The sequence below is a fragment of the Drosophila biarmipes genome, chromosome 3R (assembly GCF_025231255.1).
Source record: "Drosophila biarmipes strain raj3 chromosome 3R, RU_DBia_V1.1, whole genome shotgun sequence".
Taxonomy (NCBI): Eukaryota; Metazoa; Arthropoda; class Insecta; order Diptera; family Drosophilidae; genus Drosophila; species Drosophila biarmipes.
In genome coordinates this window covers 27,259,140-27,278,131 of record NC_066616.1, presented here as the reverse complement: position 1 = coordinate 27,278,131, position 18,992 = coordinate 27,259,140, and the positions used below count along the sequence as shown (strand labels likewise).

General features: G+C 41.8%; 1 protein-coding gene across 1 annotated transcript in view; it reads left to right on the top strand.

Moving 5' to 3' along the window:
- Window positions 1-18,992, top strand: part of LOC108024321 (uncharacterized) — a 49,464-nt gene that overhangs the window by 18,040 nt on the left and 12,432 nt on the right. Inside the window, exons 2-4 of the mRNA XM_044090858.2 lie at window positions 1,846-2,561; window positions 16,088-16,302; window positions 18,056-18,191. Coding sequence (XP_043946793.1) covers window positions 2,378-2,561; window positions 16,088-16,302; window positions 18,056-18,191 — 535 coding nt within the window. The 5' untranslated portion in view covers window positions 1,846-2,377. The remainder of the gene's footprint in view (window positions 1-1,845; window positions 2,562-16,087; window positions 16,303-18,055; window positions 18,192-18,992) is intronic.

Sequence of the window (18,992 nt, the reverse complement as noted above, 5' to 3'; positions counted from 1 at the left end):
CCATATAGCTCTATATGGCTCTATTCCAGGCCCTACTCCACGACTCCCCCACTCCACCGTGTATATATGCATTAATCGAGGTGTGCTGCATGGCGGCCATAAAGACCAAGTGGCGAGTGGGTGCACTCGGAAAATAATGGTTTTTACCTGGCTGTAAATACGATCCTAAGTTTGGGGAACCCTTCAAGCTGTCCTGTTGTAAAATTAAATTTATTGGCAGGGCCAGATTTTCGTGTATTGCTGCCCAAAAGATACTATTATAAAATGTTTCTATTTTTTTTTTTGTTTAAACAACTAGGATTTGATTTTTATTTTTTCAAGTGCACAATTGCAGTGGCAATGGAAATGGAGGCAGCATCGATAAGCTGCCAGAAAGAAGGCAGCGCGTGTGCCACATAAAAATGGCATTTTGACATGGCCACCGGGCGGCTGGGTTGAGGAGGGTTTGGCTAAGGGGGGTCGGCTAATGAGCATTATGAATGCTTGCCATGATGTCATTGCACTTGAGTGGATCTAGTTGTGTTTTCCTTTATGCAGGGGCAACCTTCGCACCCCCACCCAAAGTAAACTCCACCCGAAAGTCTTACAAAGCAGCGAGCAATGAAAGCCGGGGAATTTGTTGCATGGGGGTGGCAAAAAGTAATTGCAACTTAAATAAACAAAACGCCGGGGCAGCGACCGCAGGGCGGAAAACAAACAGTTGCAGTAACGGGTTAAGTGGCCGCATCCTCCAGTCTCCCTGAAAGGGTAAAGCTCACACGGACTGCACTGTATTGTGCACATGGGACTGAAGAGGCTGCCACTCGAGCACAGCCTCATTAGCAGGAACAAAAAATGCGACTCACAAAGAACTCACTTTGTACTCGTTAAATTAAGCTCCGCTCTTTGATTTGTTTGCATTTCGGCTTCTGTTGCACATGATTTGTTATTGTTTATCATTTTTAAATTGGCTTTGGCAGTGCACAGGGAAAAATAAGATAGATGTATTTTATACTGATATTCATTGATTCGATAAAGCGGTTGTTATTACACATTATCAGTTATTTGGGTTTAATTTGATGTATTTGAAAAACTATTCAAAAATTTTTGACTTTTATAATTTGGCCTTTAATGTTTCGAAGACTTATATATGATTTTAAAAATATTATATTAGCTCATTGCCAACATATGTTAAAAGTATATTGATATATTTTTCATATAAATTTAAAGTATTTTAGCTTAAAATTTTTATTCAACCACAAAAGTTTAAGAAAACCTTATTTTTATGAAATAATTAAACTCCAATTAAATTAAACTTCATTACAAATTATTTGTTCGATAATAGCCTAACATTGTATTTTAATAAATAATTAGTTCGAATTAAATTTCTCAAATGATTTTATAACGATTTAGCTGTGACTTGATTTTAAGAATAATTTGACAGATTCTGTTTCAATTTTTTATATCTATTAATTTTATTTGTTTTATAAACATATATCATGCTTCGTAGGCTGCCGCCGGCAACATGTTGCTGCGGTTCCAGCAACATGCTGCCGCCGCCGTCCTTCCAGCGTGCTAATTTTGGAATGTTAAGGCAGCGCTACGTCACACCACCGTGGGTCTTCAGCGGCATGTCTTTCGGGGTGTGTTCTTGGGGACCGTCCTGATAACTCCTCAGTCGGCTGTCAACTTGTCGTGGGCGCGGATTGTCGCTCCCGGGAAAACTGAGATACAGATTCGTGTTCGGTTCGGTCTTTGAGTTTGTTTACATGCCAAATACTTGCGGTCGGGGAAGCGGCGACCAACTGCTGCTCTATTTAATTACACAATAACTAAAGTTTGTTTGTTGTTCATTCCGCTTTGCAGAGGCGCTTCCGGGGAATAAAACAGCTGGACACAAGGGCCATTTATGAGTGCGCGAAGTGAAGTACTCGGCGGCTGGCAAATGGATGTTGTCTAAAATCAAAGAAAACAGAAATCAAGAGCAGAGGAAAAGCATCGGGGACGCGCAACAATTAACGGGCGGAAATCGGAATGTATAAACAATCTGCAAAATGTGCAAATTCGTCGAGTGCCAATCGAAAGCCAGCCTGAGTGAAAGTGAAAAACTGCGGCGCGGGCAAATTATCAATTATCCGGCTGCTTATTAGCGCGATTTTCCCAAGGCAGCGCAGACAATTTGTTTATGAGCCAATTTGCCAAACGCAAATAAAACCGAATCGCTGCCAGTCGTGCATTAATAATCACCATACTCCGTCCCATCCCCATTTCACCCCCTTCGCAAATCCCACGGAACAGACAGTGCGGCGTGTGGCGTTGAAGTGTTTATTAAATTGTCTCTGCCGCAAATGCAAGACATTTGGCCGACAAGCGGAGTAATCGTACTTGCCACCTCGAAATGCTGGAGCTGCAGCTTGGCGGAGATTTGTCAGCCGGCGACTTGAGCGAAATCCCCGAAATGGGACACCAAAGGGCCGCGGACGCGGGACCTCGGCGCATCCACAGCCGGAGAACTCCAGTCTGTCGGACGCTTCCCACCAGATTCCTCCTGCTGCTCCTCGCCGTTCTGCTGCTGAGCATGGGTGAGTCCACAACTTGTTTAGTCTAATTATAAGGCCAACGAAAATGTTTACCCATTGCAAAACATCAAAGTTGAAAGCTAAAATGCCATCAAATAAGCTTAAAATTAGAAGCAGCAAAAATAGTGCACAATATGATAAAAATCTTAATACCGATGATGAGAAAGTTTGTTAAACAAAGCTTATATATTTGCTTTTAAATAAATTTAGTTAATGCTTTAATCACATCAGTATGGTAGTATATTCTTAAACACAATAGAGTACCTGAATTTTAATATAAAACGATTTTTAAATGCTGTGAACAAGAATATTATTATAATATTCCTATACTCCATTACATATTCAGTTAATTTATTTAAAGAAACATTTTCCAAGTGCCATCAATAAATCTCACGGCATCTCCACAGCTTCTTAACTATTTTCCGAACCGAACGAGGCCATCGAAACGCACTTTAGGAGTTTCATTTGTTCACTTTAATGAAGTATTTGTCGGGCTTCCCCAGTCAGCACCCCCTACCCGGGCTGTCATCCCTTTTCAAGTGGTATCTGGCCATCTGCGAGGACATATATATGCGGCACTGTCACCACACTCGAACCCCTAACTCAATTGACTGCTCCACTTATTTTTTGCCAAGTCCGCGCTGCGGCTGCTCAATTAAGTGCCTCGGATGCGACTCTTACTCCAAAGTATTTTTCCCATTCCCAAAAACTTTCCAAATTAAAGGGGTGAAAGGCATACTTACACACAGACAAAAAATGCTGTTCTAAAAGAGCCATTTGAATTTCGTTAGCCTCGAAAATCACATTTGGTCAAATATTTTCGTAGGACAGACATTTCGAAGTCAAGTGCTTGTTTTGCCAGTGCAGATACAAACAATCGATGCTCGAAGTGACATTCGAAACAACACTTTGGCATAATAAAATACAAATAAAAGGGACATCGATACACAGCCGCCAATTGATTGACGAAGTGGCAAAGATCCGGCGGCTGGGAGGTGGCGAGTGCTGTGCCGGGCAATAAAAAGGATTGACAGGCGGTCCTAAGCGGTGGCGAGGTGTCGCCCAGGCGGGCAAAAGGGGTTCCATTTCGAGCGTTGGGCCAGGGATCCACTCGGCTGGCTGTCAATGGCAATCAGCGGAGGAATCAGATCCCCTTCCCCATCCCCATCCAGATGCCGCACACACACTCCACTTTCGAGCAGCGCTAATGCTGATGCTGAATGCTTGTAAAAAGTTTTTAATGACCCCCGGCTGCCGTGTCGCCATGGCCACAAAACTGAACACTATGGCGCCCGGAATCGAACCGAATCGAATCGAATCGAGTAGAATCGAATAGGGCACCGAAAAGGGGTGAACGGGGGACAATCCTCACTTGCCAAAGCAAATCTGTGTCAGGCTGTTGCTCCATTACTCCGCTGCTAATGAACAGCTTAAGCAGCATTTCAATGGGGACATTCCCCCGCTGGCAGGCAGTGCTGGCGTTCTAGATACTTTTTAAAACCAGAAAAAATATTTAAAAATTAAATAAAAATTGAACAAAAAATTAAAAACTATTCTTTAATATTTTTATACACTTTTTATCAAGAGAATAGATACAATTTATTTTTTGAAGATCATAAATAAAGATATAAATGTATTAAAAATTGGTGAAATAAATATTAAATATTTAAAAGCATTGACTAGTTGGTTTTCAAGATCCTTGAAACTTACTTGTACTATTTATTTGTTTAATGTTGACAGAGTTTTTCCCTTTATCTATTATTGTCCAAATATAAATACATTTTTTTGAGTGGTTGAACTAAAACATAGCACATCTCCGATTCGAGTGCATTTTTCGGCACTCGTGGAGGGCGTGGGAATTTTATGGGTTGAGTTTTGGAAGGGATTGGAGCACCGTGATCCGTGACTCTTTGGAGAGCGTTGTTGTAGGTCTTTTCCAGCCCCACATCCAGGGCCCTCCAGTTCACGGCATTGTGGGGACTGGAGATTGGCGGGGAAGTGCATCTGCATCTGCATCAGCGGAATGGCAGAATCTGAGGCATCAGCTCTCTATTAAATGGAGGCCGCGGCGCTAATGGATGGGGTTAATGGGCTGGGGTTGGCGGCAAAGTGGTGTATTAGTAAAAGTGAATTAGAACCAAAAACGGGCTGCTATTGTTCTGATATACGACAGACTGCATAGTCTAGTTTCCCCCAAGAAGTGCGGCTGTAAATCAGTGCATTGAAAGCTGTGCGGATTAGTAATAAATTTGATTTGATTTTGCCGGGGAACAGGGGATCGGGGTTTTCATGGTCCGCCGACTCTGTAAACTCGTTTCCATCAATTTATGCTCTACCGAAAGTGCATAATAATCGGGGACATACGAAATGCCATAAATCCCATGAGCACACTGATGGTAAACCAACGCTGGACACTCGTAATCAATTTCGCCATTTGCTCACTAATAACAAAATGCAATTCAACTATAATTTCGGTATTACCTCGAATGCATCAAATAAAAAGGACAACATTTTACTGGTCATAAAAATGTGAAACATAGTAGACTAGGAAATACTGAATAAGTTATTACAGGCAGTAATAAAATAGAAAAAATATATAGCCTGAAGTTAAAGAAAAGGAAGAAATATTTTATGATAAGATTTGTACTTTTAAAATTATTTTTAAATTGTGCTTGGATTAGCTTAATATAAATTCTATCATGCGGAGAGTATTTACTGATTTTTGAATGGTCAGGCGCGCCTCTCCGCAACTGCATTCGATTTATCACTGAAATATTAATTGCAAAATAATATTGACAGGCAGCAAACATATTACAAATAAAATATGTAAATTTCCTGCGGTTCTGCGCCAGTGGCATACGAGTGGGCGTGGTTTGGGCCAACATTTTCGGCCACTGAGCAAATTATGCTAGTCACGCAAAAATTGCCAAAAGGTAAATCGAAATCGGGGGTTTTTGGCAAAGCGGGCTTAGGGACCCGCGTCTATGTTTGTTTATTATTAATGCAATTTGTAATTATTTGTTTCGCCGCCGCGACTGCCAGCATGCAAGCGCAGTTTGCATGTATATATTCCCATTCCCATTCCCAAACCATATACCGATTTCGTCTGTTTGCCGGCTTGTTTATTTGTTTGCTTGCCACAGCCATAAAACGCAATTATCGCGCACAAAGAACAAAGCAGAGTGCAGGAAAAGTGCACCTCTTACTCTTTAAATATATATACTAGATGTACCCACGATCCTAGCCCCGACCCTAAAAGACCAGAGCCCCAAAATGCCGGAGAGGGAGTTTCGGAAAAGCTGCAAAAGTTGTCGCCAGCATCGGAGTATTTCGCATTTTCGCATTTGCGTTGCCATAATTAACTTATTTTGTACATTAGCAACAGATTTTGTTTATTAACGCATGTGCGCTTGCTTTCGGTAATGCGATACCATTCGCATTCGCATTCACTCACCCCCCCGGGCTTTAATGTGTTAAGGACTGGGGCCGCGGGACCACAGGGCGTATACTTATCTTTCGGCATTGCGAAGTGAGTTTATTTGTTTTCTGCTTGTGGTTGGTGGGTCTGGCAAGTTGGAGGGTCGGTAGCCTGGCATTTTCTGCGGCTGCTGTCGCATAATTTATTTATCATTAGCAAAATTTGGCAAGCATTGGAATGCTTTCCCCACTTTGCCCCCCAAGACGTGGCTCTCTGTGCCTGTGTATTTGGCTAAATAGTTGAAATAATTAGGCTCATTAGAAGTTTCGTTGGTCTCGCTGGCTGCGGAGTGTTGCCTTGATTGACAAGTGCAAATTGGTATTAATGCAGAAGTTCGGCAAACTTCGAAAGGGGAGAACTTTGTGTAGGGCCTAGGGCGATTATAACGAATTAAATTGGAGTATTCTTGGAATTATTGAGAGACACCGACTGCCAAATATATTTATACGGCTTTAAAAGCAACAGTATTTTTACTTTTTAAGTGGATTTAACAGAGATCTGTTTGCCATATTTATTGAAAAACAAAATAAACCTTAGCAAAAATACAAAATGTGAAATGAATTCGATACTCTCGCTTTTTTTCAGATTTTTGCCAAGTCAGGCAATCCTTTTTCGGAAAATGAAATTTGCCGATATTTAAACTCCATCTGGCAATAGTTCACGTTTAATTAAGCAACGTTGCCAAAAAATATATGGAACAAATCAGAGCGACAAAATCACAACTGGCGCACCCAAAAATACCACACTTTTGTTTCACTTCGGTCCGGTTTATTCTATTTTCATCTGGTTTTTCTGGGTATTTCTGGCCAGTGCCACTCCCCCCGCCCCGAAAAACAAAAACTTGTTGTTCATGGGGTCCAAGTGGAAACTGTGTGTGCGAAATGCAACAGCCGCAACAAAAACGACATAAACTTTTAACAATTGCAAAACCAAATAAACAAAACGTAGGGCGAAACAAAGGGAAAACACTAAAAACTGCTGCAGGCTATAAATCTGCAATGGGTGGTGGGCATGAAGGCGTGGGCGGGCCAGTGGGTGGTTGGGTGGTCGAGTGGGTGGTGCTGGGTGTTGGGTGGTTTCTGGCCAAAAACGCCGCGGGTCCTTTGCACAGAGCCATTCACACATACATAGCAAACACTCACACATTACGGAGAATGCGCCTGCTGCGTAAATAACTAATAAGGCTCGGGGATAAATTTCAAGTGCAATTTTGTGAGCATCGTAACCAAATACAACTGGAAACAAAACAAAAACCCACGGCCGCCGGCTGGCGGCAAAACTCGCACACAAAAGTTAAGCGTGCTGGTTTGCAGGCACTGAGAGAAAGCCAAACCAAGTCTTAAAAGAAAACTTTGAAATTCAAGAAAAACCTAACTTGTATTTAACCATAAATGGTTACCTACTTTACTTACCAAAGCTGAATTTCACACATTTTTTCAGCGCTTTTTTATTGAGTTACCCCCTTTTCCGCACAGTGCAATACATCTGCGTTTTGTGTGCAGCACGTTTCTATGACTTAATTAAAATTATGAATGTTTTTGCCACGGAATCTCTGGCATGACCAAAAACCAGCCAGCAATGGTAGATGGAAATGGGAAAGTTTGCTACTCCAGCGGGGAAAAGGGGGTGGGGGAAAAACCGGGAAAACGGGAAAAACAGACAGGATGTCCATGGCAAATGCGCTTTTAGCCAGCGAGCCAAAACAAATAGGCAAACAAACAACTAGTAGCATCAATTTATGCATAAATCAGAAGGCACAAAAACCATGCCAAATTGTAAACATAAAGCGAAATGGATACAGTCCCTCCTCGGCATTTCCCGCATAACCCATTGACACCGCATTTGTGTGACTGCCTCGCGAGATCTAGTTACCAAAAATGAAATTTCCGATTGCCATTGTCGCTTATCGCGCCCTGTCCCGCTTTTCCCACCCGCCCCCTTTGGGCGAATGGAAATTGCATTTAAAACAGCGTTCCGATTAATTTTGTAATCAAACAGAATGTTGAGCCCCAAACTTTCGGTTCCGAGGGGGCGAAATTCATTATAACTTTTATTCGAGTGGAAAGTGCCGAGTTGGCGTCAAATCGAAATTGCGATTGACAAATATTTTACATTGACTGCTAATTAGTGGGTTTGCGAGTTGTATGTATGTCGCAATCGACAGATCCTGAAACAGGATCAAAAGCTCTTGGGCGATGGATATGAAAGGTGATTGCTTTGTTTTCACCGCAGTTGAATTTTCCATTTTCGCCCCAAAAAGAACTGCCAACAAACGACTTGTTGAAAGACCCGACAAACTGTTGGCTCGCAAAATTGATACCAGCAGCGAAATAGGAAAAACAGCTAGAAAAACAGAAATATGCAAGAAAAGGCTTGGAAAAAACAAGCGAAGTTGCGTGAATTCGCGTTACCATAAAGCGAAAGAAAAACATTTTTTTTTCTAAAAATTGATAAGGTGTGCTAACGAAATGGGAGTACCCTAAAATGGTAAATGATGAAAGGGCAAATATTTATTGACATAATATTTATACAGGTTGCGTTTTCAAATTAATCATTTTGTAGAGCTAAGAAAAAAAAAATCTGAGTATAGAAAAATTAAATAGAGCATTAAAAAAGGTTCAAGTAATCCAAATTTGAAAAAAAGGAATATAATATTTATTAAATGTTTAAGCTTATAAAAATATTTCAAATAAATATCTGAGCAACAAAAAATAATAAAACGGAGGCATAAGTAAAATAAAAACAGATATTCAAATATTATGGGCTTAAAAATTTATAGTTTCTGTTGATAGGTATGCGATAAAGTTTCAGGACCAGCTCGCATACCCTGGAACCTAACTTTGGGTACCAATATAGAGTAAGGCGATTCATAGCCGAGTCGATGAATGGCATCCGAGTTTTGTCCCTGCAGCGGACATGGGGCCAGTGGGCAATTGGAATGGAAACGGAATGGCCTGGGCGGCCCGCATGGACATGGAAGGGGTTGTGGAAGTGGTGGTGGAATCGGTGGCCGGGCATCCCCGGTGGTGTGGGAATGGAAATGGGCAGCGGATAGCACAAACGGTCAAAAGTTCCATTAGTGTCAGGCCATGAATGCTATTTACAAGCAGTTCGCGATGCGGCATGCGAGATAAGCGCTCTGACGCTCCGACTGGGCCAAATGGAAAAACTGAACTGAATGAACAAGAAAAGCGCCGGAAAAAAATATACTCGCCGAGGGAAGGAAGCCCCCTCGGTCGGCGTGCACACACAAAACGCAGAGGAAAATAAAAAAGAAAAAATTGCGAAAAACTTGCTGAACTAAAAATCCATTCGGCATCGATGCTGGTGCCGAGATAACAAAATGTTTGCTGCCCAGCCTCAATTGAGTCGTATTCGCAGTCTTCGGCGCTCCCGCGTTGCGTATACGCCAAGTGAGCAGGGCCAAAGAAGCTGAAAACAAACTAAATAAATACGACCCGGCAGATGTGGATAAGTGCACTGGGAAAATACATGTTTTTTTAAATTTAAAATGAAAGAAAATGTGTATTAAACAACAAGAAAACCACAATCAAAAGCATAATTAACCAGCAATTCTATAAAATATCTAACATTGTATAAATTACTTTCTTCAAATGTTTACAACCTTAAATAAAAATTATTAAGTATTTATTGGCTTAATAATTTAATGAAATTTTTTATTCAACAAACAACATTAAAGTAGACTACTACAAAATCAAAATTTATGTATAACTCTACTGGTTTACAAAATGTTCTACAAAAATTCATGAAACAATATGGACTTTTTATAAGCTTTATTTATTATTTTATTTATTTTAAATCCTAAGAACCGTATAAAGTGCAGTGCTATTTTATTTGCTTAAGGAGTAGAGCAAATGAAAATTTGCGAATAGCAGATGGGCGAGGGGAAGTTGAACATCCAACTAAGCAACCGGGCAACATTTGTGCACTGCAATGTCACCAGCTTGAAAATGAAAAAAAAAAAAAAAAAACGCAAACGCCCTCACATATTTATGTTTTTAGCAGTGACTGTTTGCCATGTCCCCCCGCGCGGCAAGTCTGCACAATATTTGCACAGTTATCCTTTTTGTTTTATTTGCTTAGCGCTTCTGTGCAAAGCGGGGGATAACGAAAGACCATCTCGAGATCAAGGAGTGCCAGTGCCAGTGCAAGGATACCCCATGGCAGGGGCAGGGGCAGAGGCTGAGGCGCCGGGGTTAAAGGACGGCATTTCGGCACATCATCATCGCCATCATCATCATCCACTCGAGCTGGCAACACTCGGATTAATGTTTGTTATTATTTTTTCATTTATCGCATATATTCCTATTGTTTACCCTGTCCAATGTCTGTTTGCAGAAAGCAGACAAGGAGTGTTTTTCCTTCGCTTTCGTTTTTTGTCTTGCCTCCCTTGGGGGTAGTGCGAGTTTGTCTGGATTTTGTTTTTTATAAACCACTGCCGAGTGGCAGCGAAAGCCCTAAAAAATGTACATTATTGAGCGGCAAAAAGGATGAGAGCGCACTGGAATCAATAAAATGGTTGCACAGTTAATTAAAGCAGATAAAAAAGGTGGGATTTAATATTTTATGGCACATTCGGAATCAAGTGCATCAATTATTTTAGGTTTCGAAAATCGTTTTTGTCTGCAAGTAATTTAACTGTTTGTTTTTTTTTTTATTTTATAAACTGCCAGCTGGTCATCAACATTTGGAAAAAAGAAATTTAACAAGTGGACGAAAGGGCAAGCGGCCTTAGCAATCAATTAAAATCGTGCTGCGTTAATTAAGCCCTTTAAACGCACACATTACCGAGCCGATTAAAAACTATGTAATTTAAATAGTTGGCATTTTTTTGTATAATCATTTGATTGGATATTTGATTAACCGGCACATAATTAAATTGTCATTCGTAATTGAATTTAATCATCAAGCAATTAGTAAATGAAAATTGTGAAATCCAAATCAAATCCACTCCCCGAAACCCAAACCCCCACGAAACGGCTTATTTACCAGTCATATCACACAACAAATTATGGTTTGCGTTTTCCTAATCAGCATTTTTCATTTCCTCCGGCGAGGTGTGCCACGCCCCTGGACAAAGGGAATTCTAACTAAATTATGCTGGGCCCTTTGTTTGGCCTGATGCCCTCTGGACACGTCACGAACGGGTTGGTCGGCTATGTTTCCGATTTAAATGTGGGTTTGGTTTGGGCTCGGGACCCTCTGCCTCGGGACTTTTCCTTCTGGGGCTGTGACAAAAGCACAGCGGAAGAACAAATGTTTCTTCGAGTCCAACTTCGTTGCCAGAATTGCCATAAGAGGCGGGTATCGTGAACCATAACTAGCATTTTCGGTTTCATTAGAAGCGCTTTTCCCCAGCAGTTTTTCCTCGCCTTTCCCACCCATTTACTACCCCTTTTTTCTTGCCGATTGCACTTTTTGCCAGACATTTCTACAGTATTAGTTTTTTTCCAAGGCATTAGTTTAGTGCTGGGCGTGTGCGGGTTTTTGATTTATGGCTTCGTATTGTGCGAGTTGCGTTTTTTATGTTAATTAAATTGCTTGGCCTCGGATTGGATGGGGTCGTGCTGCCATTGCTGTTCCGGCTGCTGAAGTGCATGTTCGTCGATGCCTGACTAAGTGCACTTGGCCAACTACCCAGCCAGGCAGCCATCCAACCAGCCATTTCAATCCCCACCGAAGGCAAACCAACACACGAACCGCTCTTTGACCCGCCTGAGCAAATGAACTGCAGCACGCTTATTGTCACTAAATGCTGTTGACCCAGCAGGAAGGCTTGGCCGCTCCTGTTTTGGTTTTCAGGTCCTCTGGTCCCCGGGATTCTCGATTCGGGTGAAGTCGGGTCGAGGAGCTGTGGCAGTTATTAGAAATTCCATTATGCATGTGTTTGGGCCGCCCATGTGGGCTGTGTCAACACGGTCGGGAATCTGGAGTCCGGACAGGTGGCTCGTCATCTGCGATACACTGGCGAAGGCTCAAACGGAGTTCCAAACGATCCTAATAAATATAAGTTATTAAAAACAAATTCCACAATATAATCTATTTTCAATTAATTTTTTATATATTAATTTTAAAGAAAAGTTTTCTTTTGATCTCTAACCTACGTAAAAAAGTCAGGGAAACACAAAACATTCTTCGAAATCACTTTAAAATGCAACTTTAGGTGTCTAACAGTATGCAACAATTTACGTAAGCCTCAAAAGCACAATGAGTTCATTAATTTAATATTCATTGCATACTTTGTGGCTCCCAAAATTATATTTTAATGGAATTGTAATGGAAAAGAAAGTCCTAGTGGCTTGTGTGGGGAAAAAACAAACAAAATTTTATTACTTGGGCTAGCCACTTTTTTTTTCTAACATCTGGGTGCACGAGTAATGTGTCACCTAAAAATCAAGTATTTCTTTCTGTGCACCCAGCCCTTCTCGAATCACCCGCTCTTTCGCAGAGCCTGCTATTTCTGGTGAATGATAAATCTTTCAATGAGCTGCCAGTCAGGCAATGAGCACGCTGATGGCAAACCGAAACAGCAACAGTAACAGAATCAGGAGCTGTGGAGTGGTTTCGGAGACTCCTGGTAAACATGCCAAGGAGCAAAGCGGGTCTGAACCATCTCCGTTTTCAATGGAAAGCTGCAACAAAAGCCTATTAAATACCGAGACAATGCCACCCACACGTGCGCATGAATGCACATAGATATTACATGCCAGCTGGGCCTATATTTGTTTGTTTTTGGGCCTCCCCTAATATGGAAGCGACTCTGCAAATTATTATGCTGTGATATTCATATGGTTCCACTCTCCACTCCAGTTCGGCAGCTTGTTTGCCTAGGTGGCCTGTACCGTCCAGGCCACGTTTTCAGGATTTCAGGCATCCGTAAGCGAACGCCGTATTTAGCCAGCAATTTCAAACTCGTAACAAATTGAACACAGTTTAGGCCAGGCCCTCAAAGGCAATCGATCAGTTCAAAACTAAAACTAATATACAGATTCTTCGAGCAAAATTTGGTTACTTTTTTCAGGTATTTTGTGGCAACACAGAAAGAAAATTCTTTTTATGAGCGGGGATTAAAGGAGTGCATATACACAAGACAAAAAATAATTTGTTCAACAGAAACAGTAATGTTCTTAGAAAATATTGTAATTACACAAAATTAAACCTTGAACCTGTGAACTGTTGCCAAATTTAATCTCAAAATATTTTATGTTAGGTGCTAATTTTTATCACTGTCGTATAAAATTCGGAAACTTTGCCCTGCTAACCTGTGGTTAGTGTAGAAATTCAGTAACCCCCCGGAGGGGCCGGCAAAAAATGGCATCTAACTTTTCAATTTGGTATCACTTGCGGCTTCGTCGAATGACGCACTCCGGCCAGATTGGAAAACAATGAAACAGGGCGGAAAAGTGCTGTGAAAAGAGCGTGAAAGAGGGCAGTTTTCCCTGAGTCCTGGGAGCAGGACAACAAAGATGGAGACAAACAAGGGTTGGGGGCCAGGTGCATTGATATTTAGCAGGCAGGCAAATCCCCCGATCCAGGACGAAATACCTCTCGCTCTCTCTATTTTTTCTGGGTCCCCACTTTGACTGCCATGTAAACAAATCGCAAAAGGATAAGGACAAGGCACTTGTAAGCTGGCACTTAGCAGAATCGAACAAATATGTGACTTTTGCACAAACTTTTTACCTTTCCAACTATATCTGGAGTGTGCGTGTGGATTTATAGACATTGTTTGGCTGCTCTCTGTTGCTTTTCCCCGGAACCCAGAGCTCTGAGCCCCGGAACTGTGTGCTATGATTTCTTGCTGCACCTTCCACCTAAACACTAACAAGCAAAGTTTTCCCAGCAATAAGCAAGTATTTGCGGTTGCATTTCGCCGCTTCTGCCCTGTATTCTGCTGCTTCTGGGAAAACTCTCAGCGGGCGGTGTACGGCAACTACACTTTCCAATTTTCAATTGGCAAACAAGCGGAATTTTCGATTTCAGTGTGCAAATATTTATGCGGCTAGCAGGGACTTTAAGGCACTGCTTAAGTTCGGGCAGGTGTTTTTCCCACCAGCTATTCGTAGAGATTAAGGGTGTACAGAGTTTGGGAGGGCTTACTCCAAAGAGTATGCTGAAATGGTAAATTCCCAAAAGAAAATGCAATATATTTTATATTGTTCAGATAAGAAAATCAACTACATTTTCTAAATATTCTTCCGAAATCAGTAATATTGCAGGTTATTTATGAAATAATTTTAAATTATCAAACATATTTTTACATTTTGTATAATATAAGTAAAAGTACTATTGGGTAGCTCGAAGTCCTTACAATGGTCTATAGTCTTACACCTTATTTTTGTAATTCCTTGCTGCTCGGGCAACGTTACCGGTGACCCTGGCCAGGACGCAGAGGCAGTTGGCCAATTATCCTGACAGGCCCCGCTGGTCATTAAGGTCAATGTGCAAGAATTCATTTTACAGCCTGCAAATGGAGTAAATGTTAAAGGGCAGGCAGCTCGACGCTCGACAGTGGCATTGGCATAATGAAAATCATGCTGATTTTCCACGGCATTTTCCATGCAGTCGCCAAAGATACCGGTCCGATATGCAAACAACTCCCGAAGGTAATGAATTACGCACAGCTGGCTGGCATGTATAAAAAGAATGAAAACAATTTTATTTTATTCGCCTCGCGAGAGATTTACAAGGAACCGAATCCTTGCCTCGCATTCCACGGGCTTTTCCTCGGCTTTCTCCGGTACTTTCTCCCACCACCTCCTCTTCTCTCACAAAGGGTCTGTTGGGAAAGCCGCAAATTATGTGCCATTATTCTTAAGGGCACAGCCGCGTGAAATGTGACCCAAATAAGATATAAAAAATTTTTGAGTGCCTTGTTAGGCTATGTTGGAAATGCTCGAAAAACGCTTGTAAAACACCAGCTCCAGAGCGGGACAGAACTATGGCGATGGAACGGGAGGGAGAGAGAGAGACTCATTGCCTTGGCGCCTTGAGTTATGCTACGCATTTGTTGACAAACGACTCTGAAATGGGCGGTCATAAAGTTGCCGGAAATTGGCGTAGATTGTTTGGTAATTAATAAAACTTGGCGAGCAAACAAGAAAATTGCCTAAGTAAGTGAAGGTCGCGAAAAACCCTCCATCCAGCTCCATAAATCTAGGAAAACGTTTGTCTTGAATATTAAAGCCAGCCCAAACAGATTTATAATACCATTTTTGTTACTCTCGTCCACTGGCATTTAGTTTTGAGTGGCTTACCATTAAAACTCAGTTACGAACGCCCTTAGTTTTTGGGCTTACAAATGGCCAGCTGTTTTTATTATAATATTTTCAATTTAGTAATATTCGTTTGCATAACTGCCACCACAGAAAACCACCATAATCTATCAAGCTTTCGATGGCTGAAAAAACATTTATAAATCATTTACGCGCCCAATATGACAATCAGTTGTCGAGAAACATGAACAAAAACAAGGTGAAGCTGCGGCTTTTGGTTGTCACACATATTAAATGCTCTTAAATAAAATGAAAATCTAATACTGTTGTTTTGATGAAGGTTAGTCTAACCAGCAAAGAGTTTATTAATTAAAATAAAATAAAGTCAACTTAATTATTACAATTTTCGCAGACAAATTCGTTAAGAAGAATACTTTTAAATGGACCAAAAAATGCAATTGAAAAGCTTTTGGCCACAGAGACTCCATATGGTTGAAGAGTATTGAAAAAAATTGAGCAGCTAAATTGAGTTTTCGGCATATTTGCATGGCATTTTAAGCATTTTGGCCGCAGGCGAGCGCCGCACACGAAACCGATGCCAAAAACAAACACCTGCAACTGAAATGCAAGCAATTGCGGTGCAGTTAAGCTACGGATTATGTGTTATCAGTGTCGCCGACGAGTCCGCTTTCGGACAATATTTCAATAATTTATTAAAATAAATACACTAAATTGGAATCCCCGGCTTTGCGTTCGCGCGTAATTCCATCAGCGATTTTTTCACCTATGCGTTTTTCCGCCCCTCTATTTTGCAGAGCTCGTGGAGTGCGCGCTGCGCAATGTCAATTTAATAATCGAACCACCGGCGGTGCGGCGGGGCCAGCATGTGGTGCTGCGCTGCATGTACGACCTGGACGGGGCTCCACTGTACTCGGCCAAGTTCTATCGCGGCCAGCTCGAGTTCTACCGCTACACGCCCGGGGAGTTCCCCAACACCAAGGTGTTTCCATTCCCCGGCATTCATGTGGATGTAAGTATATGTATTAATTAAAAATATTCATTGCGAGGGAGTTTTGTAATTGGAAACGCACCCTGAGATACCCTGGAATATATATTTTTATGATTTACAATTTTTTGGTGCAGATTAAACAATTTTCATGGATGTTAGAACCCTTGATGTGGTCATGAATATCTAAGGAGGCTAAATATTATCAAATACAGAATTCATAGGGAAATATGCATAATTTTTAAAAATATGGTTGCTTAAAAAACATTCCAAATATTATTTGCATAAGGAAAACGTTTAGGGATTGGATTTAAAGCTTTAATAGTTGTTATAATTTATTAAGGACTCCATAGAGTGGTAAGGGAAGTGCAATTTTCCGGTAGAACCAATCGTTAAAGCATTTCCACCCCGCAGGCTCCACTTTTTGCTGGTCACTTCGGCTCAGCCAGTCGATGAGGATGGCAGCCAGAAAGGAGCCATCCGAAGCTCCACTTTGATGTCCTTAATTGCGCGCACACTGCATTTATTTATATTGTATATTTTAAACTTTCCGCTCATGCATATTCAGTTTGGCAGTTTTATTGTTATTGGCGGTTATTCAAAAAATGCCAGGGGACACCTGGCTAGGACGCCGGGACGACAGGACTCCAGGACGCCAGGATGCCGGGATGCCGGAATGCCGGCTTTTGTGGGCGCTATCAACGCGCGGCTATCTGCGGCAAAAATTTCATTTAAATTTTTGCATGCTGCGTCTGAGTTTTGTCGCCCACCTGCAAAAACTGCAATCTGCCGAGCGAAAGGGGGCGTTTTCGGGGGAGGGGCTGCCGGGCTGAGGTCGGAGAATTGAGTCTCAGATGGGGTAATTCTACTTTGGCTAGATTATTGAAAAAGTTTATCCAGCCGACGGTGGTGGTGGGTGGCAGTGGGAGAAGGCAGGTCCTTGCAATTTCGTTGCTTCGATAAAGTTGCTCCGAATCTGGCTAAATATTTCATCAGGCTATTGAGTTTGTGCCAGCGAGTTTATCTTTAGTTTTTGTACTCTCCTTTTTATTTTATTTGGCTGCCTTCGTTTTTTTGTGTCGTCAAAAACTTTTACTTTACCCAGCCGGAGGCAATTTTTCCCCTACTTTTGCTCTGCTGGCTGTTGGCTGGGCTTGTATTTGTTTGTTTTTTAAGCTGTTTTAATAAATTTAAGTGCATTTCTTTGTTGGACTCGATGTCAGATTGCGGACAGCTGAGCGATTGCAGGTGGGTGTCGATTTATCGTTTTTCCCGAGTGCAGCATAACATTACAAAGTGGGGGAATACAAAGGACTTTGTAACTATACTTAGGTACCTACTAAAATGTTGCTGTTAATTCCAAAGTAGAGCATTTTATAATGCTAAAGAGAAGTTGTATCTTTGGTAACTGGGCTTAAATGGGACTCAAACTTGAAGAAGGCAATGCATTGTGCAGCTGACAGTCCAAGTAATCTATAAAATATTGATCAGGCTTACATTTTTCGACTTTAAACTATTTTTTACTATAATTTACCTAATCAACTTGTTGGCTTTATTTTCAATTTGTATCTTATATTTTGTCTTGTTTTCTTTGGTAAAGTTCTAACTTTATCACTCCAACATCTGATCATAATAACAATTTAATTGTAAATAAAAACGCATTTGTTTTATTTCGTTTTTTTTAGAGAGGGCTCAAGTACTCTCCTTAAGGGTCAGGTACTTGGACCAGTAACTTATCCCCTGTTTTAAATACCGTTTCTGCTCTTCTGCTCAACAGGTAAGCAGCTCGAATGCCACCCAGGTGCTGTTGCGCAACGTGGGATTCGGTCTCTCGGGCAACTTTTCATGCGAAGTGACCGCCGACGCCCCGCTCTTCTCGACCGCCACCGCAGTGGACACCATGCAAGTTGTTGGTAAGTCCGGCTCTAAGCTGATTCAACCAAATTGGCCTAAAGTGCGCTTAAAAGCTTTCAAAGCAGCGACGAGCGGGCGGGTGAGTGAGTGTATCAGCTATATCGGGGGCAGCCTTTGACATTGCCCGCCTTTGATCGTCGGGCAGCGTTCCGTGGCCGAATCCAGAATTCAGAACTCAGCATCCAGAATACTGAATCTAGAGTCCTGTGGCTGGCTTTTCGGCTGGGAGGTAAAGTTTTTCGCTTCCTTGGCAATTTGTTTTTGGCCGGGCCAAGGTCGCAGCAGCTGCTTCTGCTGGTTGCCAAAGTTTTGCGCTGAAAATTGCGTCATTAACAGGCCATTTCGTCTTTGCCAGATAAGCGGGTTTGCCGGCAATGAGGCGGTGGCTAGGTGGCTCGGCGGTTGTGGGCGGTGCTGCGCCTCCTCCTCCACCTGTCTGGGGTCATTTAGTAGTCTTACCTGTGCTCCACGCATTTCACGGCTTTATGCGCTTTAAACGAGCGTGGAGCGGCGCGCTCTGAATTACGAATTTAATCAGCGCGCCAGGGTCATGAAATCCAATGAGCACCAGTCCGTTTCGGCTTAACAATTATTTGCCCTCCGAATGGCCATTAGCAGCTGCAAAAGTGGTACACTAGGAACTTTATTCTGACATTAAACGGGCATCCGAAAATTATGAAACTACTAAAAAGGTCAGGCAGGCATACTTATCTTTCCCTAAACGCGAATTCTGCAGAACCGTGATTTACTCCCACAATGTTTGAATTACCTTGGTAGAATTTTGGTTAAATACAGCCCCA